The 23,862-nt window shown below is 42.2% G+C and overlaps 3 protein-coding genes across 5 annotated transcripts; 1 reads left to right on the top strand and 2 right to left on the bottom strand.

Moving 5' to 3' along the window:
- Window positions 1-2,418: 2,418 nt before the first annotated feature.
- On the bottom strand, window positions 2,419-6,781 carry LOC138208154 (uncharacterized). 3 transcript variants are annotated; one of them, XM_069165873.1, is made up of 5 exons: window positions 6,713-6,781; window positions 5,986-6,352; window positions 5,754-5,896; window positions 5,522-5,627; window positions 2,419-5,150 (listed from the first exon to the last, which is right to left on the bottom strand). In XM_069165873.1, exons 2-5 carry the CDS (start codon window positions 6,296-6,298, stop codon window positions 3,943-3,945), a joined length of 1,770 nt encoding a protein of 589 aa, XP_069021974.1. In that variant the 5' UTR covers window positions 6,299-6,352; window positions 6,713-6,781; the 3' UTR covers window positions 2,419-3,942. The 3 variants fall into 3 exon arrangements, with proteins under 3 accessions (XP_069021974.1, XP_069021972.1, XP_069021973.1); XM_069165871.1 differs by having other exon boundaries at window positions 6,451-6,757; XM_069165872.1 differs by having other exon boundaries at window positions 6,585-6,757.
- Window positions 6,782-8,273: 1,492 nt separating this feature from the next.
- LOC138208156 (uncharacterized) lies at window positions 8,274-12,403 on the bottom strand. Its single transcript, XM_069165874.1, has 5 exons — window positions 12,100-12,403; window positions 11,578-11,987; window positions 10,340-10,467; window positions 10,010-10,115; window positions 8,274-9,777 (listed from the first exon to the last, which is right to left on the bottom strand). The coding sequence occupies exons 2-5, from the start codon at window positions 11,840-11,842 to the stop codon at window positions 8,618-8,620; spliced, it is 1,659 nt and encodes a 552-aa protein (XP_069021975.1). The 5' UTR covers window positions 11,843-11,987; window positions 12,100-12,403; the 3' UTR covers window positions 8,274-8,617.
- Window positions 12,404-14,219: 1,816 nt separating this feature from the next.
- Window positions 14,220-22,931, top strand: LOC138208165 (uncharacterized). The gene is made up of 5 exons (XM_069165887.1): window positions 14,220-14,675; window positions 15,860-16,026; window positions 16,444-16,537; window positions 16,701-19,018; window positions 19,174-22,931. Exons 1-5 carry the CDS (start codon window positions 14,423-14,425, stop codon window positions 21,268-21,270), a joined length of 4,929 nt encoding a protein of 1,642 aa, XP_069021988.1. The 5' UTR covers window positions 14,220-14,422; the 3' UTR covers window positions 21,271-22,931.
- Window positions 22,932-23,862: the final 931 nt, after the last annotated feature.

The following is a 23,862-nucleotide window of genomic DNA, read 5'->3' as shown; positions in this document are numbered from 1 at the left end:
GGAAATGTTTTCTGACTGACCACAATGAGTATCTAAAATACAGCGTAGGACCCAGAAGCAGAATCAACTGCAGGAACCCGCAGAGGTTTGAATCTCTATTAAACCTTTTTTTGAAGAAGAAAAGCTTCAGTTAGGAGTTCTTTGAAAGTATTCTCAAAATTTAATTAATTAATTTAGTTAATAGAATCTGAGGAGAAACAAGGAAAGTAGTGCCGACTTCTGAGCTGCACATGTTCTTTCATGCACAATATATATAAAAAAAAAAAAGGTGAAGCTCAAGGACTTAAACCCCCCTTCTTAATGGATTTAGTGGACTTACAACAAATGGGAATAAAAGTTAGAATGAAAAACACATCAAAGTTCATTCTCTTCAGCCTGAGCTGCTTTTTATGAAATATGAAGGTGTTATAAATAAGGCACACTTGCCTTGCAACATTTGACATAAATCTTCCACAGTGCACTCCGTAGCCTCTTAAACACCGAATATAATATTGGAATGGTTTGACACAGAAGAGAAAAGAAAAAGTTTCTTTTAAAGTCAATTGAAGTAGGAAGAAGCATTATTAAGTCCAGTCAAGCACTGCTAATACCATTATTGCCCTGTAAAAAATTTTAAAACGGGGCAAAGGGGGTTGGCAGTTCACTTAATATGAGGAATTTGAGATCAAAATTGCGAGAAAAAAAAGTGTAATTCTTTGCCTTCTTTTTCAAAGGGGCATTATCCTTTGGCACCGTCAGTGTGCTTTCTTTTCTTTTCTGCCAGTTTCATTTTCTTTTGTCTCTGCCAGCCCAGGGAGATGTTGAGGGGTTCAGGGTAATGAAAAGGCAGCGGCTCAAAGACACCAGACAGTGCCGAGTTGCACGTTACAATTTTGAACATATTAAAAACGGTGGGGGATGTAAAGGCCAAACCAAACCAGATCTCGATCGTGAAGGAATACACTGGAGGACTAAACACACGAAACGCTGTACAAAACGCATCTGCGTGCGGAGGGCTACAAGGGTCTCATTTGTTTGAGGGAGCAGGGAGGGGTTTCTTACCCTGCTGATTCTATTTGATTTCATGTTTTACTTTTGTCTCTTATATAACATACATACAGTATAAAAAAAAAAATAGTTAACACTTTTTTTTTTTTATGTACCCCATGGTGGTGCACTTTGCCATAATCTGTTCCTGGTTCAACGACTTGGTAGTTGTGATGTCCTCCAGATCCTTTTCTGATCTGATGCCCGAACGGCAGGACGTGAACATTTGCTGAAAAATGCATCAGTGCTATGATGTGATGATGGTAGAGGTAGAATTCGATAACTTTAGGTAACCATCTAAGTTTGGATTAAAAATAACTTCTTAATACGGGATAATACTCTTCCGCTAATATATATATATATATATATATATAAAACATATTCAAAAAAACTGTATTGACATGCAAATTAATTGCACGAAACAATTGCCCCCCAGTGTGTGAAGGCCTTTCGTTTGATGTTTTCTTGACCCATCCATCCACCTCAACCTCCTCCTAAAATAGAGTTTTGTCATTATAATGTGCCCTGACTCCCAAAGTCATGTCACTTCACTGAAAATGTTCTTGGCACTTGCTGAAATCACCGCAGATATATATTGTTTTGTGGTCTGTTTTGTTTTGGGGTGTTTTTTTTAAACAAGATAATCTGCACCTCTCCCCTTTCTTACAGCACCTTCATTATTTCGATAGAGGTTTAGTATCTTGCTCTGGGACACTTTTAATCAGATAATACAACATCTTTAAGTGCTCTACGACTGTCCCGATCCATTACTATCTTTTCCTTGTATAACCTCATCCAGTATCTATTCTTTCCTTCTTTCTTTTCTTTTTTTAAACCAAATCCGGTCGAACAGTAGCTCAGCTTGAAGTAGCTTTTGTGATGTTGCCAAAAAGGAAAAGCCAAACAGACTCAGCCTGTACACAGGAACAGAGCCTCCTATTCCACGTAATGCTCCCGCCTTAGTGAGGCTTACAAAGCACTGAAGGGCCCAGACGGAGAGACAGTAAATATGTTCAATAAGGAAGCGAAAGAGGATAGGAATAAAAAAAATTAAACTGTCTGGGTTGTTATTTTTTCTTTTAGGTAATTAAACATCTTTAGAAGGGATGCTTACATCTGAGTGGCTCAATTAGAGAAAAAAAAACAATGCGTCATATACGAGCTTAATGTTAGAAATGCACAGGCAGAAAGTATATGCCGGCCAACATGGAGGAATATGTTTGAATGTATTGAGCACTCCCACACAGCTGCGACTGTTTTCAAAATCCTCCTCACATAGCAACCGCTATCTATTATGCTCACTGCAGATTCAGCTAAGTAGGTATTTTTCTATCGCTCTTCATAGATAATTTCTCTTGTATTGGGTTCAAACATCAAAAATGAAAGATATCATCTAGAACAGAAGCACTGCTTTAATCCACTTTTTTTTTTGCTCCCTCTCTCTCTCTCTCTCACACACACACACACACACACACACACACACACACACACACACACACACACAAACACACACACATAAACACACACACAGACAGAGTTTAGCTTCTGCTAACGTTTCCTCACCTTGAAAATAAGATTAAAATGTTATCGGTTGTGCCACCTGCACAGTGTTGCTCTGACTCTTAACTGCAGATACAACACATCAAGCTTAATCCTGAGCATAAGATATGTAACGCACAAACACACACACACACACACACACACACACACACACACAGAACACAGATTTGACTAAAACAGTGCTCACAGACACTTGTTACCACAAACTGTTGCTCTTAACAAAGTGGTTTTTATGTAGGAGGTCCATCTCCTTACCATTATTGCAACAGAAGCCACACAAGATCAGAAATCATCTAAAAAAAAAAAAATGTCTGCTAAATTCCTGAAATCTGCAATAGGTTAAATAAAGTGAAAGGCTGACACCAGGTGGTCAGTCAAGGTACGACAGGATTATGGAAAAACAACATCAATGTATTTTTAGAGTTTTTTTTTTTTTTTTTGTAACGTGGCTAACAGAGTTGTATTTAATGAATAATTGATTATGAATTCAGTCGTCAGTCATGACACTTATTATTCAAGTGCTTAAAAGCTGCGATCTTCAGGACTTCAGTACGGATATCTGAGCAGAAACAAAGCATACGTCAGTGTTTCCCACATGTAGAGGTAGATTAATGGCTGCCCGAGTGTACTTGGCGACCAATTCTTTATTTTATTTTAATTTTTTTGGGGGGAGAAAAACAGCACCATCCGTAACGGTTTAACGAGTGCACAAGCTCTCCCGTCGCTCCCGTCTGTCTGTTCTGCTTTCCCCGAGAAGTTTGGACGTTTGGGGTCAACGTCTGTCCAACGATTCATACATCTTTGTTGACTTTTATTGCACTTACAGTGATGCGATGAGTGTAGTTGTCGTAAATTTGCGTAACGTTTATGTTCAACTTTAACTTTTATGTTCAACTTTAACTGTCCCGTGTGTGTGTGTGTGTGTATGTGCGTGTGCATGTGTGTGTGTCATGCACATTAGTCACATGAGGCGTCAGCCACCAACACAAATCAATTCTTCATCTGTGGGAAACACTGTATGCAAGTTTTAACAACGTAAGCCATCAATTGCTGCAAAATAAAATAGAGTTTTTCAAGTGCTTTAAATCTGAGACTGTCAGCGGCACAAAGAAGCACCTTTAGTAGATGTACATTGACCGGGCACGGGTTCCCAAAAGACTCACATTTCAGCTTGATTCATGGCTCTCGCTCAATAGTGGACCATTTTCCAAAATATATGAATCAATTCAGTCATTTAGACCCAACATGATGGGAAAATAAGGTACAGGTTGAAAAACACTTGCAAAAACAACAACAAACACACACAACAAATCTGTCTCTTTTTTTTTTGTTGTTTTTATCGTGTGCTGTCCGTCATCAAACATCCAGATGGATTCTCTGGTGGCGTTTCAGGTTACATTTCTGGGTGAAGCGTTTGCCACAGGCCAGGCAGCAGTACGGTCTCTCTCCGGTGTGGACCCGCCGGTGGGCCTTCAGGTTGCTCAGCTTGGTGAAGCTGCGGCCGCAGAGCGAGCAGCAGAATGGCCGCTCGCCCGTGTGAGTCTGCAGGTGAGCCTTCAGGTTGCTCGGGTGCGGGAAGCACTTCCCGCACTGGCCGCAGCGCAAGAGGCTCCGGGGCGTCCCGGCGGGGGGGTGAGAGTCCGGACGGGGCGCGTTGCTGCTGGCGTGATAGGAGTTCGCGCTCTGAAGCTGGGATTTGATGCTGAGCCAGGGGGCGCCGGCTCGGTTGAAGGTCTGTTTGTCCGACAGGTGAACTCGCTGGACTGAGATTGCAGGAGGAGGAGCGGCGGATTTGGACGTGGAAGGAATTCTGTTGAGGTTATTTAAGTTTGCAACCTGAGAGCGAGCAACCGGCGGCGACGCGCCGGTGCTGCCGGAGAGCGTGTCGGGGGGCTTTTTCATCGGCCGGTGGAGGTACTGTATAGCAGCTTGCAATCTGAGACCGGTACCCACTTTGGAATGCAGCTTCATAACCTCTTGCACGGTGGCTTTATCGTACACGTGGCTCGGTTTGTGTGCCTCTGAACTCGCCCTGTGTTGCCTTCCTGAACACGAGAAAGACGCCGCCCTGGACTTCCTTTTCTTTTCTACGTGCTCGCTTTCCTCGCTGCCGTCAGAATCGACGATAACTTCCTCCTTGACGGTCACGCCCGACGCATCGCTGCGCTGTGTTCTCGCATCCGGGGACGACGGGGAAGAAATCTGATCTCTGCCCGGCGTCGCCTGAACACCCGCTCCGGCGGTGTCGGACGACTCGTTTTCTGCGCGCTTCAGAGGACCTTTCGTTTGTACCGGATCGTGTTCATCTTCGGCCCCGAGTCGGTGATTCTGCAGCAACGCGGCCGTCAGGCCGGCCCAACCGTCGTCCGCTTCCAAACATGAAACGTGCAGTCGATCTGAAGCTGCGTGAGTTTCCTGCTGGTCCTCAGAAAACCCATACACAGCCGAGATCTGTGGGTCCTGCTTAATGACGTTCCTCAATGTTTCCTGAGTGTTTTCTTGCGTCTGGTTTGGTTGTGCCTCCTCCATCTCGCTGATGTTGTCTGATATGGGTCCTCCTCCATCTAGAGAAATACACCAGAATGAAACGGGGGTTATGGAAACCAAATGGTACCGAAAACCAATATTCCACCTCCTTAAATATTTCTGAACAATAAAATAAATGTGCATGCTTTGCACTAACGACAAATCTATTAAAAGGGGGTTTATTGTGACAAAGGTTTTTTCTCAACAATTGAATTCAAAGTTTAGAGAACCATATAAATCCCCTTTTGTACTTCCTCAACTTGATATGATTTACATATTACAGTTATATACAAACAGCTTACTTTACAGTATTTGCCGTGTCACAGTATTGCAGTTGTATTATTTTTGGTGCCGACGGTGGTCGTAGTGCCAAACGTTGCTGATGGATGGATAATTTCACAATACTTACCATCTAGACTGCCGCTCCACCCTCCCAAATGCACAGAACAAGTCGGCTTATTATCTTCTTCCTCCTTCATATCTATAGCTGCTATTGTGTCCCCTTCTTCTGTTGCCTAAACAAGGCACACAGCACGTAAATGACTGAGGATATAAAGGCACATCGCGTGTCCTAGATCGATCTAATTGATCACGAGTATGCTAAACAGATTTATTTCTGCTCCGACGGTCACACGACTCACCTGCGACCCCCTCTCGGGGCTCCGGGTCGCTGCAGGGTTATCCGCCTCCCGGGGCGACTCGGACATGTCTTCCCGTCTGCAGCTCGATATCCACCTTTCAGCACAAACACCCTGGATTTTCACACCACAGCCTGTAAACACGTCTGGGGGGGAAAAATAAAAAAAAATACAAGAGAAACATGAATATTTTTTATTTGCATTTTATTAACTGGTGATGGATGTGTGTTCTCACCATCCTCTTCCTCCTCTGCAGCATCCGAGGACGCATCCACATCGTCCTCGGCACCACCACCACCACCAGCACCACCACCACCTCCAGCACACCTCCTCCCCGTCTGTCCTCCTTCTCCGTCACTGAATTTCCTCTCGGGCCACCGCAGCTGCATCCTCAGGGACTCCACCTCCTGGTTCCTGCGCTTCACCTCCACCAAGAAGACGTCCTCCACCAGCCTGGTGACCTCGAACATCGCCGTCTTCACCACCGTCTCCATCACGTCGGACAGCTGGGTCTGAAAGGTGACGACGAGGGTGTCCAGGTCCGACATGGTCCGGTTCACCGTTAACACGCCGGGACTCCCGTGTGTTTGTGTGGAGGAAAACTAAAAGTTAAAAAATAAATAAATAAATAAATAATAAATAAAAAAAAGACGAGGTATCCCGGATTTAAGGTAAAGCAGATGTGCATTGAATTACAAACGTTTAAAAAGGGGGAGAAGACGTTTAGTGACAATAAACGTCAACCGGAACTGTCAGCTCGCCCGCTAACGAGCTTCCTTAGCTTAACGCTAGCATCTGGACGCTAACTGCCGCTAAAGGCAAAACAAACCGCACCACGGAAGCTACAAAGCGTTTCCAAACGCAGCGTGTCGACGGAAGTCTTCGGTTTTGATCGTATCGGCTGTTTTAGCCAATTAAAATAATGTGCACTAATCGTTAAAAAAAACAACAACAACAACAACCCCGGGCTAGGTGTTCAACGCTCGCTTGTGATCCTTGTTTTTGCTCGTGACGTCATACGTGACGCAGTACGGTGGCCTCGGCTGGAAAACAAGGAATAACGAAACGCGTTTAAAAATAAATAAATAAATAAAAAGAAAGAAAGAAAGCCCAGGCTCCGCCAAAATAATACCAAAAAAAAAAAAAAAATATGAGTTTAAAGATACTAACATTGTTCAGGATTAAAATCTATTTCACCTGTATGAAAATAAATTACTGCCCTACCTATGACCATGTTGTAGTGAAATGGGACACTGTTTATGGACTTGGCCAGGAGAATATGAAAGATGACTTCCTGGTTAGTAATACTGTTATTATTGGGAGGGAAAAAAAGCATATTCACAAATCAAAGTACTCTATATGAAGGCAAAACCCAGGTTATATGCCTTTTACAATAACTATATTTTATGTGTAAAAGCCCTTAAAGTTACGAAATATAGGAATGCAATGAAGTTTGTTCGCATTATACCACAAAATGATTTGCCTTATTTAACTTCCCAGTGTGTGTATGTTGAGTAGTTTGTAAGAGGCCAAACATTGTAACATACTGAAGCGATGTACCGTCATTGCACCGTATCAGGAGACCTCTGCTTGAAGGCAATAACCCGAATGGTACAGATTCAAACCTAGAACCTAAACCTCTACTGATGTGAGGCAATGGACACATCACATATGTTGCTGTAATTAAAAAAAACATATATTTTTATTTATTTATTTTCAAATCCTCTCAATCTCCCTGTCTTCCTCTTTCAGTACAAAGGCTGTGACGTCTAATCGATTCCCTCTCTGACTTCTTTCTCTCCTGTCAACCAGGTCTGATCAACCTTCTACTGACAAAAAGAAACGACTCATATATCACCTGTGTACAATTTCTTTAAAGAACCTTACAACCATTTCCCTTTTATTTTTATTTTTTTTTATCTTTCACTCTTGATCGTGCTTCCTTAATGTGTCAATCACCTAATCTGCAGGGAATCTCTTCTCACTTCACTTTGTCTTTTTACCCTTTATCTTTGAAAGACAAGTCAGATTTCTTGTAGGAAGTCATTTTTATTTGGTCTGAATTAGAATGAAAACGTATTTTATTAAAACAGAGTTGTACGAAAGGTTTGTTCTTACATGAGGGGTTTTAAAACACAGACATTTGCAAATACACCTCTTTGTTGCAACGGATTCACTTTATAGAATTTAATTTTAGACTTCAAAAGCCCAACACACTCATGTAGACCTACAATGGTGTTGGATCTTATTTATTTTTCCAGAGTGTGTGTGATTGACATTTACAATCAATCTATGTGTGACAGTCTCAAAAGGAAGTGATTGGAGAAGCTGATGTCACGTTTATGTCAGTTTCAGATGACACAATATTCTTGTCAGGTGTTGCTGTGAACTGGCCAGAAGACACAACAACCAACACATCAGTCCCCGACCAATCACAGAGCCTCTTTCTTTCCTTGTCTGTGATGTCATTGGGACGGATGGTGTTAGGGACCGTCATGTGGAAAAAAGAAAGTAAATAAACATTTATTCAAAGCAAATTTTATTTAAAATCAGTTACGTAATCACAAGGATAATGTTGGTCAGTTTTTAAAATTGTATTAAAAGCCAGTATTTGTTTCAGTACCAAAAATATGCAGTATTAATTAAGTACAAATTTGAAAATGAAACATGAGGAAAAAAAAAAACATTTGGTGCCATTTTTGTTTGATATTTTTCAATAAAAAGCTTTTAACTAACCATTGAGGAGGAGATACAAAAAAAACATACAAGACCAGAGGACACTCGTGGCTTATAAATACAAACATTCATTTTCTAAACCTCCTGAACCGTATTAAAATCATCGAAGCTCTTTCTCCTCCCCCACGGTGTTAAAGATCGGTCGTGTGTTTGCGTTGATGCGATTTCAGATGGTCGAGACGTTTGAAGCTGAGTCCGCAAACGGTGCAGCAGTACGGCCTTTCCCCGGTGTGGGTGCGCTGGTGGACCTTCAGTATGTCCGCCCGCGTGAAGCTCTTATCGCACATGTTGCACCGATGCGGTTTCTCCTGCGTGTGAATTCTCCGGTGCAGCTTCAGATTCCAGAGGCGGCTGAACTTGTTCCCGCACACGGTGCAGCAGTATGGTTTGTCCCCCGTTTGACCGCACTTGTGCGTCTTGAGGTCCCCGAAGGAAGGGAAACCTTTGCCGCAGTGGCTGCAGAGGTGGAGGCCCTGCCCCGAGTGAATCCTCTGGTGGACTTTGAGGTTACAGGCTTGAGTGAAGGTCTTCCCGCACTGGTTGCAGGTGTACAGGGGCCCTTGTCCGCTGCCCTTGTGTGTCTGTTTGTGGGCCTTGAGGGACGCAGAATCAGGGTAGGACATGGAACACAGGTTACAGGTATGTCTCCTCCCTCCTCTCCCTGCCGCCTGATGCTGAAACTTCTCTCCAATTAAGGTCTCATTATACATATCTGAGGACCTGTACATGCCCTCCGTGTTTTCCACAGACGGGTCGGGGCAAACGCCCTGGCCCCTGAAGCTCAATCTGCTGCCCGTATCACCGGATACTTGTTCGGGGTACAAGACGTTTGGGTCCTGTAGGTACCCTTCCTCGTTAATCAGTAAACAGCTGAGCTCTCCGCTTACGTCGATGTTCGTCCTCGCGGCTGAACCCGCGGGCGAACTCACCGCGCCCCGTCTATTCCGCGTTTGGTAGACTTGATGCCCCGCTCCTTCTGGTGCTTCCACGTCCTCGTTATAGTGTCCCACGTAACCCAGATCCTCACCCAGGTGTGACGGGGAACCTTGTAAGCCGTCGAAGTTACTCATGTCGATCATACCGGCGTCCCCGTAGCCCGTCTTGTCAAAGGCACCCAAGTCTCCCATGCTGTACTTGTTTTGGAAAAGGGTGTCAGACGGGTCGCCCGAGTGTCCTTCTTGGCTTGATTCTGGTCTCTGGTCGAAGCCAGCTTCCCAGCTCATGTGGCACTTCGGGATCTTCTGGTCACTGAAACGTTTACTGGGCCCGGGCAGACCTGACGCCTCCGTTTCTGAGACACGGGAGGGGAAAAAGATTGTCAAGCAGTTATACACATTCTAATACTGAAGCTACAAAAAACTGTATTAACACTTGAAAAAGTGGCTTCCATCCAAAGTTTGTTTTATGTATTGTGTTTTTCAATTTTCTAACTCATCGGTAGTACAATGATAGTTTGTCTCCGTATTCATATATGGCTGAATATGAACCAGATATTGATCATATTTTTATTTGAGGAGACTCACCATCCAAAGGGACTCCCCACTGTTGTGACTCGTTGGTTTCTGTTGCGATCTGCAGAACTTCCTGTTTGAGCAGCCCGTCAAACTTATTCCCTTGTACACCTGGTGACTGGAGGACAAAGCAGGGAGACGACATTAACGCGCTCACTCGCCTCAAGAGGAACTATAAGCCCGGTATTCAATTAACAGGTCATTTCAAGGTTGTTCAATTAATCATTTCAAGAATCTTTGACAAAATAAGAGAAAAATATTACAGCGATTGCACATTTTAAACGTCGTTTATGAGGCTTTTTTACTGCACAGTGTAATAAACAATCCTACATGCTGCATTACCTTCTGGGAAATGTGGACCTGCGGTTTTGTCTCTTCCGGTTCATGACTCGATGTCTCTTCATCAGTGTCCTGGGAACTTTGTATCTCTTCTTCCAGCACTCTCTCCTGTTTCAGGCTTTTTTCTGAAGCTGAAAAAACAAAAATTCAAATTGCATTTCAAAGATTTAGAAATCCTCAAACGGGTCACACTGTGTCCAATTGGATTTTACGATCATTTGAACAGCTATAATCAATATTTTCAAAGGAAAAAAAAATGAATCAGATTACTATTACGTGAAAAAGGCGTGATAAACCCACACAGTAACTAACTAGCTCTGGAGGGCTTTGCGGGCAACAGCCGTGTCAAGACAAATTTTGCCATCGGCTGGTGGACTCGGGAGGATTCGGCAGAGCTTATATTCCGCTCAGGTGGCCCTGAACCATCCCTTAGTTATGCTGTTATTGGCCTATAGGCTGCTGGGGGACCTTGTGATGCACTGAGCTTCTTTCCTCTCACTCTTTCACTCTCTATACACTCATATCTCACCATTACATCTCATTAACTTCATGCTTTCTCTCTCCCGTAGTTTCTGCTTATTGTCTGTTGCCTCTCCAGCGTAGTTTCTTTTTTGCGGACGTCTCTGCCCTGTGATCGTCGGCCACCACCGACAGCTCATGTCTTGGATCTCTATGCTGACCTTTTCTCTCTCTGCTCTCCTCTCACCTCCAACCGGTCGAGGCAGATGTTCTCCGCCTCTGAGCCTGCTGCTGTCTGAGTTTTTCTCCCTCCTAGCTTATGTGGGAATTGTTGAATTGTTGGGTTTCTCTGTGTAATGTTGTAAAGTTCTTTTGTAATGACTTCAATGTGTTAAGTGCCATGAAATAACCTGTGTTGTGACTTGGCGCTATCTAAAAAATAAAACAAAACTGGGGAGGCTGTGGCTCAGCCGGTAGAGCGGGGTTTGCTCACTAATCGAGAAGGTTCGATCCCCCGGCTCCTCCTGTCCACACGCCTAAGTGTCCTTGAGCAAGACGCTGAACCCTAAGTTGGTCCCGGCGGTGTCCCCACCGGTGCGTGAACGTGCTCCTGATGGGTGATCCGTCTCGTTAAGTGTGTGAATGGGGAAAAACCACTTTGACACCGAAAGGTGATGAAGCGCAGACCATTTACCGTATTTACTGAAGACTCCAGCACCCTATCAGCTCATGCAGAGGCAGCATCACCGCAAATCCAGATGTGCACACCAGAGCAGACTCACCTGTCGCGCCGGGGTTGTCCTCTCCGGACACGTCGACTCTCCGGCAGTCGGCGCATCTCCCTCTCCCGTCTCCCTCCCTCTCTTTGCGGCGACTCTCCGACCACTTCAGTCGCCTCTTCAGGGACTCCACCTGCTCCCTGCACTGCGTCACCTCCTCCAAAAAGCTGTCCTCCACCAGCCGGGTGATCTCGTACATGGCAGCTTTGAAGACCGTTTCCATGACACCGGAGAGCTGGGACTGAAACGTTACTATCGTCGCGGCCATCGTAGCAGCAATGTTTTACCAACCATGAACCGAGTCGACCGTCTCAGGGAGCCGAAGAGGAGGAAAACGTGCCACTTCAAAGCCAGCTGTTTGTTTGTTTGTTTGTTTGTGTGGTCACAGCTAACGTCGGCGGAAATACAAAACACTTTAAAAAAAAACAAAAACAAAAAAACTCTTAAAACCTGACACTTCAAACTTTAATGTAAATTGACGTAACACATGTTGTGGACGTGTGTCGGTCGGTCGTCCGCGTTTACCGTCGACTTGCGTCCGTCATCCCGAAACTCGCCCGTTAAATCAAACTGCACTTAAAAGGTGCTAGCGTTAGCCAACTAGCTCGCTGCAGCAGTTTCCAGTCACAGTTGGACGTGAAACGATTTCCGCCGTTTAGTTGATGAGGAACTTACAGGACACGTAAGTGACCGTCTGGTCTTTTATATTGAGTGAACCAAGGCTTTGGTGAGCGGAAGCGATTTGAATTAGCTGAGCTTGTACTTTGACGTTACAAATGTGTTTACGGCTGCGCTCCGGTATTTCCTCCAGATTCCGTAAACAACCGCACTTCCGATAAATTCAAAATACGGGTCGGGAGTTGGGACAATCTCACGTCGCATCGACGTGGTGAAGAATGACGCTTTGCGGTCAGCAGCGGTACACACACAAGTGCGCGCGCAGCTTCTTCTTATTCTTCTTCTTCTTCGTCTTCTTTTTTTGCGGATGGCATCCATGAAAGGTGCGTTACCGCCACCTACTGTATAGGAGTGTGGACCAGAGTTACTTATCCCCTTACAAACAAACACAAATTTATTCATAAAAAAAAAAAAAATAAATAAAGGTTGTACCAATTCAGTGAAGTAAATTTATTTTACTCATCCCGTTTCTTTCAAGTATTGCACTACTACTCCCAGTCCCTGAAGTTAATGCATCTTTTAGAGTAAGTTCCAGTTTCCTCTTTAACCCTGTCTCGCTCTAGTGGGAATTTCTGTGCAACGACAACTGATATGATCTACAGATTCTGGTATTTTGCAGTAGTCCCATAGTCCTATTGGGTGTTTATTTATTAATTGCATTGTTTTTGTTAAGCCTTGTGTGTCCAACCCTAAGTCTGGTTAATGTGTTTTCTTCCTCGGTGATTCTTTTGGATGTCTTTCCCTTTGCCAACTTCTCTCTGAATAACATAAAGGATACACACAGCATCGGTGGCAGTGGTGGAAGAAGTATTCAGATTCTTTTTTAACTAAAAAAAAAAATGCCAGACCAGCAATGTAAAAAAATACTCCATTACAAGTAAAAGTCCTGCGTGAAAAACCTCAAGTGCAGTTGTATTCAAATGTAATGTAGCGAGTTAAAGCGTGATGCAAAAATAGAAGAAGCTAGTTTGGTCTTTTTGACTGATATTATGTGGCATTAAATTATTAATATTCAAGTATCGGTATGTAAGCAGCATGTTAATGTTGCAGCCGCTGGAGGTGGAGCTTGTTTGAACTCCGTTATGTATGTTGGGAAGGTTATTGTTGAAATGTTATTACAGATTACTAGTTTCCCCTGTTAAATATGTCATACATAAGGAAAGTATTTAAATTACTTCATTAAAGTAATGTAACTAATTACATTTGATTACTTAAACAAAATATTTATAAAGCTAGAAAGTCCGAGAATAGCAATTTAAACTACAGGCCATGTAATCTTCACAACAGTACTCAACACCATCAGACTTTTATTAGTAGTTCTTCAATATAACCTGAATTAAGATTAGAAAGCACAACTGCCAAAACACATTAAAAGTTTTCAGATCAAAACTGATTCATCAAACCCTGTTTACATTCTGATAAAAGCCAGTGCAAATTCAAACAAGTGAATCAATCAAAGAGACCAAAGTTATTTCTGCGCAATAATTATTATTTTATTTTTTTAAATAACCACAATTAATTTTTTACTTGTGAAGGTTAGGTTAGGTTAGGTAGTTACTTTATTAATCCCCAAGGGGAAAAATTTTCGCTACAGCAGCATACAGAAGCAATAAGATAACAATAGAACAATAGAAAAGCAATAAAATAGCAGTAAAATAGCAGTAAAAATATAAATATAAAATGCACAGTATATACAGTACAGTATATATCTATATATATACTGCCATTTGTGAAATATTCCTGTGGGTCCCAATCAAGCAGGAACCTACCATTTTATTTTTATTTTATGTCTTTTTTTTTTTTCTATTTGAAAACTGAAAAAAAAAAAAAAAAAAAAAAAAAAAAAAAAAAAAAGGTTTTCAACGAGTTCACGCTGTGACAGGGTGACGCCTGAAGGTGGCAGTAACGCAGCAGCAACGCGGAAGCCAACTGCCGTGAATCCTTTACAGAAGAAGAAGAATTTCACCGCCCTGCTGATGTGCGTCACACAAAGCGCAGAACGCGGCTCTCCATGTGAGGGAGGCCATGTTAAACCAGCTTCCGATGTCGCGTTTAAAACAAAAAATAAAAAAAACAAAACAACGGACGTGCTTTCCCTAAAGCGGAACCCTTATTTAACAACCCTGACAAACGGTGAACCGCACCGGAAAAACAAAACAAAACAAAAAAAATGTCGGCGGACGATTTTCAGACGAAGTACTCCTCTGTCATGGAGAGCATGCTGAAGGGTGCCGTTGCAGAAACCACGAAACTTTTCGAAACTATGGTTGACGAGCTGAAGGCAGAAATATCCAGAATCAAGGAGGAGAACGACGATCTCAAAACAAGATGCAGCCGGTTTGAAACCGGACAACCGGCTGTTTACTCGCGAGGAAGGAGCCCTCTTCCCGGCCATGAGAAGCGGGACAGAGCCGTTCAGTGTGGTGAGTTATTACTATTATTATTATTTATTTTATTTTACGCCTGTTAAAAATGACGTGTGTATTAATGTTATTAAGTACACAGCGACTGTCGGTTGGTGAGCTCGTGGTTATGTCGAGCGTGGGACCCAAAACGGAAGGGAAACCATACTGTGGTGTCCCGGTTAAAGGTGCACCATGTACGAATTATGTAACGCCCTGTAATACCAATTTGGCACATAAGGAGGCGATATTGAGTCACTACAGCGTCCGGTCTGCTCTCAAGGAGTTTGGCTAAGTTTCCATGGAAACACATTGGGGTATGACTTGACCTCGGTAGAAGCGAATGTAATGTATGCAATGTTTACGACTCCAGGAAGTAGGCCGACCCTTAGCAACGACCCTAGCAACAGAGACAAGAGCTGGTCCGGTTTTTTTTTTGTTTTTTTTATTGCTTTCCAGAGATATTTTCTTAATAAATACAGCACGCAGAAATACGAAACTGCTCAGCTAGCTCAATCTTATTGTTAGTAATATATCCGCTGTAACAAAAATAGCAATGTTACTGCTCAGAGCGACAAAAAAGGACCGAAAGAGACCAGATTTCGCCAAAATGGGTCACAATGAATAGACCTGTAACGAGTAAAAACAACATTATCCTGCATATTATATGAAATTAAATTCCAATTATATATTCCCATTGAGAAGGCGGAGTGATATTTCTCGTGATGAGCAAGGTGTGTTGTCATGGTGATTTGAGCACGTTCCAAATGTACAGTTGACCAATCAGATCTCTGCGTTGGAACTACTTGAACTATTTGCTATTAGACAGCAAATTGTATTTTCTTGACACCATTTGGAATATTTTGGGGGACAATATCTGTTGTTATTAGCTGTACTAAAGATCTGTTTTGCCCCTTTAAAGGTCAAAAGGCCTGGTTTGTTTACCACATAAAATTGCCCCGGATTGGTAGATGGAAAGATGACGAGTTAATTTAGCTAGTTATAGAATCTAGAATATATATATATATAGTATAACTTACATGCCGTAATATTGAGGGATACTCAAGCAATCAGCCTAATGAACTTCTCACCACACTTCAGTAATGTGCAGCTTGAGTTGCACATTTTCTTTTTGTTATTTTGTCAAATGTCAGAACCATATTCTCAAAAAGTTTTCCTGTTGTTTTGTGTATTTCTTTTTACAGATCTTATCCCTTTCAACATAATGGTGGTGGAGCAATGTCAACCAGTGGAGCAAAACCAAGAGCAGCAATTTGCTTATGAGGAGGGGGAGCACAGTTTGCAAGAGCACAACTACTTCACTCACGGAGAGGCAAATTCTGAGATAGCATATATAGTGGTCAAACAGGAGGTATGTGTGCATCTTAAGGTGTTTTTCGGGCCAAACAGTTCTAGGGACTTTCTTTTTATTTCTCTTTGTTGAATAGAAGTCACGCTGTATTTCACCCGATGTGTACCGGCTTAATATGAAGCCAGCACATTTGTTGTCGGCCCATTTCTCAGTATTGTGGTTCTCCAACTTTATTCTGCTGTTATAAAAGGCTTCGTTCGATGCTTTAGTTTACCTGCTTACTGATGTGTTTTAAACACGGCGGTTGTCTGTGCTCCTGTGCCTGTCACGACAGTTCCCCCAAAACGTAATAAGTTCCCCCGTTGCGGACGTTCTTAGAACAGTGATTTAGTACCTCCGTTGCAAAAACACCTTTAGCACCACAAAAACATGATTTTCCCGCTTTTCAAAACTGAAATTTGTGTCACCTTTCTGTAGGAATTAGACCTCGAGTATCCTCTGCAGTCTGACTTGAAGCAAGAGGAAGTCGATCACGCTGCTGTCTCTGGACAAATCCTGAGTGATAATGGAGGTGAGTAATTTAAACTGGCTCTGTTTTCCAATTGAGAATTCGACAGATTTAATAAAGCCTACGACACGTGGTAAAGTTAACTACTCAACCATTCTCTTACCACCAAGGTTTTTTACCTTTCTTCTCATGTTTCCTCTGATGTCTTTGTCTCTGCTGTTCCCAGGTTTACCACAGGCCTCTGATAGTAGATCTGAAAATGAGGGGCCTCTTATTATCCAGCAATGTTCAACAAAAGAAACTACATCGAATCAAAATGATGAAGAGACCAGGATGGTCGTGGAACCATCATCTTTGGGAGTGGATAGTAGTTCACAGGGAGCCCAGAGCCAGTCATCCCAACCACAGAATACACTAGTAATTCCACCTGCTCCAGTAAAGGACGACATCGAAGAAGAGTCGGCGGTTGGTCAGAAGGTCTCAGAAACGTGGACACCAGGAGAACTCAGAACATCTGAAGAACACCAGTTGGCCCCCCAACAAAGTCAAAGAGACAGTGAGACCTCTCTAGATAAACAAACCGATGTTATCGGACAACAATATGCAGATGTGCACCGCACAGAGGAACAGCCAGCAGAGTCCACACTCGTCATTAAAGAACCTAATTTGCCTGTACACCGTAGAAGAGGACGACCACCAAAGAAAAGGAAACAAAAAGAAATACTTCTGTCGTCATCAGCGGATGTTTCAAGATACAAGGAGGGGTTAAGTCCCCCTTCAGGAAGAAAGCAGCAGGGTCAGGTGTCTTCTGCTGTTGATAGAGTGAATATCGCTTCACCCAAGTCTCCACAGACATCTCCAGATGAGCTCAAAGAGACTTCATCCATCATCGCTCCGACAGTCCAGGACAGATCAGACACCGCTTTGAAAGACGTGGAGAACAGAAAAGTTGGTTCTCTGCCCGTTTCAGTTGTATCTGTCAGTAGCAGCTGCCCCTCTGAAAAGCAAAAACCCTCTAAGTCCCAAAACCTTCCCATGGCAATAGAAGAAAAGGTAAATAAGGATCCATCCACTGAAGTTTCATCTGCATGTGACGCACTGAAGACTCCACCAGTGGAGTCATCACATACGACATCGGTTCAGCTTAAAGAACACCACACCTCTGTAACTCTACAGGATGCAATGCTGCTAGTTGAAGCTATGAATCAGTCGACAGTGGAAAATACATTATCTTGTTCACAAAGAATGGCGCATGCCCAGACCCACAATGCTCCCTGTGTGGGTTCCTTAAAAACTGGGCACGGGATCCCAGCTGAGCCACAGACACCTTCGCTTCTTGTTCAAAGCCAAGTCACGGTGGAAAGACTTGGCGTTGCTCCTCAGATTACTGGCTCCACTTCATCCAATGAAGCACAGGCCCAAACAGCAGTTACCACACCGAAAGTACAGCACGCACTCCCTCCTTTCAATACTACTACATCGACAATGTCATCATTAGCTGCTGCATCTCAAACCACTGCACAGTCACTTCCCCATCCTCTGAAAGTATCGGTAACACCTAGTAAACAGAGTAGAACCCCAATTCATAAAGTAATTGTTGTGCCAAGACCAGCATCTTCATCTGGGTCCTCTAAAATTGGAAAATTATCACAAGCCCAACTTTGTACTCTTGTGTCAACAGCTGCGAGGAATAATAGTTTACCTCCAGTTTCTACAGCTGCAGGGTTACATCTTGACACCAGGGAATCGCTCCCTGGTGTCCCTTCACAGTCGACCGCCACCTCAACAAACCAGCAGTCAGGGACTTCACCACACCCACAAATTATAATTCCAAGACCATTGTCAGCGGTGGCATCAGGGAAAAATCAGCCACTGTCAGTTGTTCCAACAGCAAAGCAGGAGTCAAGGTCATCAACAGAGTTGATTTCCTCGTCACAGGAATTAAGTGCTCCTGCTTTAGATGCAACAATATTTTCTCAAAAGAGGCATAATACAGCTGAAAACTTAGAACCTCCCAAAGAACCTGCCTCAGTTTCTGAAACCGTAATTGTTCCTACTGAAACCTGTTCCAGTTCAAAATTGTCCTTTAAGCTGGTGTCAAAATCGGTGTCTTCCGAGTTACCACGACGTGTGAAACAGAAACTCTCCCCAGCGGTCAGATTGACCAGACTGCCATTTCCAATATCACCCAAAGAATCCGTCTCGGTTGCAGGACTATTATCAGAAAGATCTTCCAAAGAAACCACAGAGGAGAAGCCATCGAAACCAGCAATCTCAGGGACAGACATGCCAGTTTTATTGTCCAACATTTGTTCCAATTTAACAGAAACATCAATGGCCACTGAACCTACAACAGCCGGTGGAACGACTCCTAACTTGAGCAAGGAAATAATAAGCAACAAATTGCACGAGAAAGAAATGGCTGCCCTCTTCCAGTTAACCCCCATCATGCTCAAGGACACATCTGACCCTCGCTCAAAGATGACTAAGTCACAGTTCCTGGCACAGCTGGCAGTGTCACCAATAGATCCTGCACTACAAAAGGTAAAGATCCTTCAGTCCGTGGAAATAAACTTATTAATTCCACTATAGATAGTTATGTTTGTAATTCCCTCTGCAAACGTCTGCAAAGTGTAACGTGATTTCTTTGTCATGTATGTTTTGCTGAATGTATGTTTCTTCTCTCCCTTGTGTTACAGGCCGGCTCGAATGACTTTGCGGATGCTCGACCTGCTTTCACAAAGACCAGCACCTGTGAAGAGAAAAGCTTACCCAAGAACACCATTTTAATCCGCCTCCGAAGTCACATGAAAAGTCACTCCCAGGTTCGAAGAAGTAAAACTACTGTAATATCTAAGAAACCTAGATTAGAGAATGACGGTCTCAATGACGAAAACACATCTAGCGAACCTATTCCTGTTATTTGTAAAAATCCAGATGTGGTTGAAGATACTATATCCCTAAATAGGATTACTAATACTTCCTCGCCCATGAGTCCTAGGAGATCTGCACTGCGTAAAAATGGTGCCAGACCCTGGAGGAGTGTTAGTAAACCAGCTTCTGTCAGATCTAGGAAGTCTGAGTCCACCCCTGTAAGTCCTGGGGGGCCTAGTGCAGGTCAATGTGGTGTAGGCCCCAAAAATAAACACACAGCTGTGAGTCCAAAAAGGTTTAGCTCCTCTAAAGAATATTCTGGCCATTCAAGGACTAAATTGACTTCTGTGAGTCCCAAGAGGCCTGGTTCTGGTAGAGATGGTGTAGGCTTCAAAAACAGAAAATCCTTATCTGTGAGTCCAAAGAGGTCTAGCTCAACTAAAGGAAGTGCTAGCCCTAAAAAGACGAAATTGACTTCCGTGAGTCCTAGATGGTCTACTTCAAGTAGACATAGTATAGGCTCCAGAAATATGACACCCAGTTGTTTGAGTCCCAGAAGGTCTGGCTCAACTGAAAACAGTCCTAGCTCTAAAACAACTAAAAATGGTTCCAGCCCCAAAAGTACAAAATCAACTTGTACAAGCCCTAACTGGTCAACCAGAGATGTTAGTCCTAAAAAGGCTGAATCGACTTCTGTTATTCCCAGGACAATTAGTTTAAGAACAAGTGAGACAAGCGATGAAATTTCTGACAGTCACAAGAGTTCCACTTTCACTAAAGATGACCCTAGGACGAAACAGATTAAAAGGGAATCCAATTCTTTCAGTCCTGGAAGGTACAGCACAACGGCATGTAGTTCTTCTAAGAAAAAAATGAACATCGAAGCTGTCTACGTAAGTGTTAAGGCACCTAAAATAGCTAGAAATGGCACTAGTCCTGAAAGTACTGGGGAATCCACTCCTGCTAGAAAACCCTTCCAAAATGGTGCTGGTCCTAAAAAGAGCGTTAAAGCTATGAATGCCATGAGGTTGGCTAAAGCAGCAAAAGTTAATACAATAGCTAAAATAAAGATTTCTACTAAATCTAAACTGCAGACAAGACAGTCAGCAGAGAAGCAGGCCAGCTGTGAGGTTGTGAAAAAGTTTAGATCGACAGCTGTGTGGATTCCTCCTGTAATTCCAGCCGGTGAAAACGGGTTACCACTATTACCTGTAAAGACTGAAACGAGTGACCACAACCAAAACTATGATTACTCCGCCATACTTGTCAAAGGACCACCCATTATATCGCCTCTACAGCCCTTGGCAGTCATAGGTAGGCATCTGCTGAAGAACCAGTGTGGGGAATGCGGTCGCATCCTCAGCAGCAGTGCTGCGCTGGAGAGCCACGTCAGTCTCCACACAGGACAGCGGCCTTTCTCATGCACACTCTGCGGGAAGAGTTTCCCAAACTCCAAGGTTTTTAAACGGCATGACCGGGTGCATCGTAATGGCCGGATCCACATCTGCCAGCAGTGCGGGAAGGGCTTCGTCTACAGTTTTGGCCTCACCAAACACATCCAGATGGTGCACAGCAGGATAAAACCATTTATTTGCCAGATCTGCAACAAGGGATTCTATACCAAACGAGATGTGGAAATCCACATACGTATCCACACTGGAGAGAAACCTTTCCCCTGCACCCTCTGTGAAAAGAAATTCACAAGGAGAGTAGAACTTAACGTGCATTTGCGGTGGCATAAAGGGGAGAAGAGACACTGGTGTCCGTACTGCTCCAAAGGATTTTTAGACTACAATAATCTGAAACGGCACAAGTATACCCACACAGGGGAGAAACCACATACCTGCCCACATTGCCCCAAGAAATTCTCACAGTCAGGTCACATGAAAAAGCATATGAGAAATGTGCATAAAGACGATTGAGAGATGGACATCCAAGATGCAACCGGGAACTGTGTTGTTTTTTTTATAAAAGAAGATATAAAGTCTCAATTTAGATACTATGTGAGAATACATGGTGGGGCATCAGGTTTTTTTTTTTTTTCTTCTTGACGTCTCATATTTGTATGAGAGAAAGTGAGAAAAGCAGTTTCTTTATGCCGAGTTCATTAAAGGATGATTGTTTTCATTGTACTTTTGTGAAGGCCTAGAATGTAGTCTGACACTTTGGGAAATACATTTATTTACCTTATTTATACATTTGGTATAAACCGGAAGGGATTAACGCCACGTTAATATTGAAAGCAGCTTATCTGAAGCTAATAAATCAACATGCATATGGTTTGTTAAAACAACAACAACAAAAATTAAAAAATGATAAGTAATGGAAGACTGTAGCTATTTTTAGAAGAGCAAATTTTTTTTTTCCAATTTTGTCAAGACCTCTTGTTGCCTAGAAGTCCTTGCACTGAGTACAAGATTGAGAAATTGTTATGCTGGGTTTCTGCTCACCAAGAAATGACTGAAAAATAAATCTAGCTAAAAACAAAAATTATTTTCCAAATGGTTGGACTATTCTTTTAAATACATTTTCTGTGTTCTTTGCAGAGTAAGAAAAAGTGGGCACATAAATGGCAGTATTTCATTGGTTAGTTTGTAAAGATAATGTGTGTAAAAGTAGCATTTTTCTCCTGTATTGTTAATTTTTTTGTGTGTAATATTTTATTTGTGCAAAATTATGTTTCTGATATCTGTTTCAATAACTGATATGACCAGAGTTGTGAGTTCACGGATAACCAGAATGTTGAACACTTATTTGTATCTGCGTTGCCTATTTGCGGGTAAAGTAATTTTTTTATTTAATTTCTTTTCTTTTGTTACCAAAACTTTACCTAATATTGACAAAGAGTAGTTTCACTACCTTTTCACTCTTTTCAAACTTGTAACTGGTGCAAACTGTTATAAGATTTTATGTTGTGTTATGTAACTGTGAAAATATCAATTATTGGTATTGTTAATACAGTTAACATTATTTATACTGCTATTACTTGCTTGTGCAATAGTTTAACATATCAAACAAGAATTGTAAAGGTGCATCCACACCAAACATGAATATTTGACCACTGGAAAGTTTCCTGTCTGTGTTTAATTTCTGTTAAGACGAGGAATACCTTGCATCTAGCAGTTTTCATCGAAGTGATATATTTTCAGTTGGAGCGGACACACGCGGGCCATTGACTGGAATCCTCACCTGTTAACGTCTTGACATTACTTTGTGTGCACTTGTGACAGTAGTCCCGCAAGTCCTGGGACACTGCTGTTTTAATTAAACCAAGGAGGTTAAAGTCTTAATCAATAAAGACTTAATGACAAAATAAAAAGTCAATTTTAGATAGTATTTAACATTGTGTTTTATTAAAGGAGACAGCCTTGCTTTGCTAAATGTTTTTTTTTCTTTCACAAACATGTTTAAAATGCAAACTTTAAAGAAAAAAAAAAGTCAAACCACATTGTCCTATACTTTTATCATTTAAACCTCATTTAAGTCATTGTACATATTGTAAATTTACTCTAATTCAGATGTATATTTTGTTGGTCCTGTTAATTGAGAAAAATGAGTAATAAATGGAAAGTTGTGCAACATTTGTTATTTTCTGTTAATGAAATCTTTTTTTACTTTTTGTTTTGGCAAATGTCCAATTTGTATTTTTTTCTTTCATTTCCAATAATTTAAATTCTTAAAAAGCTTATAGAACGAAAAAGCACGTTTTCCGCAATACAAGTCAAACAGCGTTGTTCTCCCTGAAGAGGTGTGACTAATTTACTTAAGATTTTATCATTTTAAGTAACTGGTATTAATCAGGTTTGATGATGAATGTTTAAGTACATTAGTCTTTTTCAATTCTCATTCAATGTCAATATCTCTTCAAATCTGATTGCTGCATCCATTCTCCCGCACTTAATGCTCTCGGGTTCTCTACAGTCCGAAGATATGACCCTGTTCTAAGACCCCGAATACTGTAGCCATAGAAAGTCCATCCCCCCATTTACTTTAAATGTTCTGGATTTCAGAAACCAGGCGATTCACTGATCTTAAAAGAAAGGGCAGAAACAACTACCACTAATTTATCTTATTTGTATCTTTGTTTGGAGTAACTTGTTGATTTTGTTTGCACTGATATTTTGTTGTGAACATGTAGCCTTTGGTTGCCTTTGGGCAAGACATTTTTTTTTTTATCACATAAGGATTTAAAATGTGTGACATGTATAGTGCATGCATAGTTTTCCCACAATTGGCGTGTTTTCATTTGATAAAAAGATAATTTTTTTCTTGCTTCATGCCAAGATACTGCTCTGGCTTGTATTCCTACTTCTACTGAAACCATCAGGGATCAAGACGTGAAGGAATATTATTGTGTATTTTCATGGGTGGAAAGGATTTTGACCGCCTTCCGATGTGCATTCAACTCAAGATTTGCTCCAAACAGGATTTTTGCGTGAAACTTGAGAAAAAATAAAACTAAACAATGTACTTCATGTTTAATTTCGGGCAACTTCAGTATACACTCATCATGC

The sequence above is a fragment of the Embiotoca jacksoni genome, unplaced genomic scaffold, assembly GCF_022577435.1.
Source record: "Embiotoca jacksoni isolate LCO1_2020_lvr unplaced genomic scaffold, fEmbJac1.0.p SCAF_36, whole genome shotgun sequence".
Lineage (NCBI taxonomy): Eukaryota > Metazoa > Chordata > Actinopteri > Embiotocidae > Embiotoca > Embiotoca jacksoni.
This window is presented reverse-complemented; position numbering and strand designations above follow the sequence as displayed.

Excerpts from the sequence above, each read along its gene's own strand:
- LOC138208154 (XM_069165873.1), bottom strand. The coding sequence starts at position 6,298 with ATGTCGGACCTGGACACCCTCGTCGTCACCTTTCAGACCCAGCTGTCC. Across the intron at positions 5,897-5,985 it reads TGCAGAGGAGGAAGAGGATG|ACGTGTTTACAGGCTGTGGT; the intron begins GTGAGAACACAC and ends TTTCCCCCCCAG. Across the intron at positions 5,151-5,521 it reads GTGGAGCGGCAGTCTAGATG|ATGGAGGAGGACCCATATCA; the intron begins GTAAGTATTGTG and ends GTATTTCTCTAG.
- LOC138208156 (XM_069165874.1), bottom strand. The coding sequence starts at position 11,842 with ATGGCCGCGACGATAGTAACGTTTCAGTCCCAGCTCTCCGGTGTCATG. Across the intron at positions 10,468-11,577 it reads GGACAACCCCGGCGCGACAG|CTTCAGAAAAAAGCCTGAAA; the intron begins GTGAGTCTGCTC and ends TTGTTTTTTCAG. Across the intron at positions 9,778-10,009 it reads GTGGGGAGTCCCTTTGGATG|AAACGGAGGCGTCAGGTCTG; the intron begins GTGAGTCTCCTC and ends CCCGTGTCTCAG.
- LOC138208165 (XM_069165887.1), top strand. The coding sequence starts at position 14,423 with ATGTCGGCGGACGATTTTCAGACGAAGTACTCCTCTGTCATGGAGAGC. Across the intron at positions 16,538-16,700 it reads AATCCTGAGTGATAATGGAG|GTTTACCACAGGCCTCTGAT; the intron begins GTGAGTAATTTA and ends TGCTGTTCCCAG. Across the intron at positions 19,019-19,173 it reads TAGATCCTGCACTACAAAAG|GCCGGCTCGAATGACTTTGC; the intron begins GTAAAGATCCTT and ends CTTGTGTTACAG.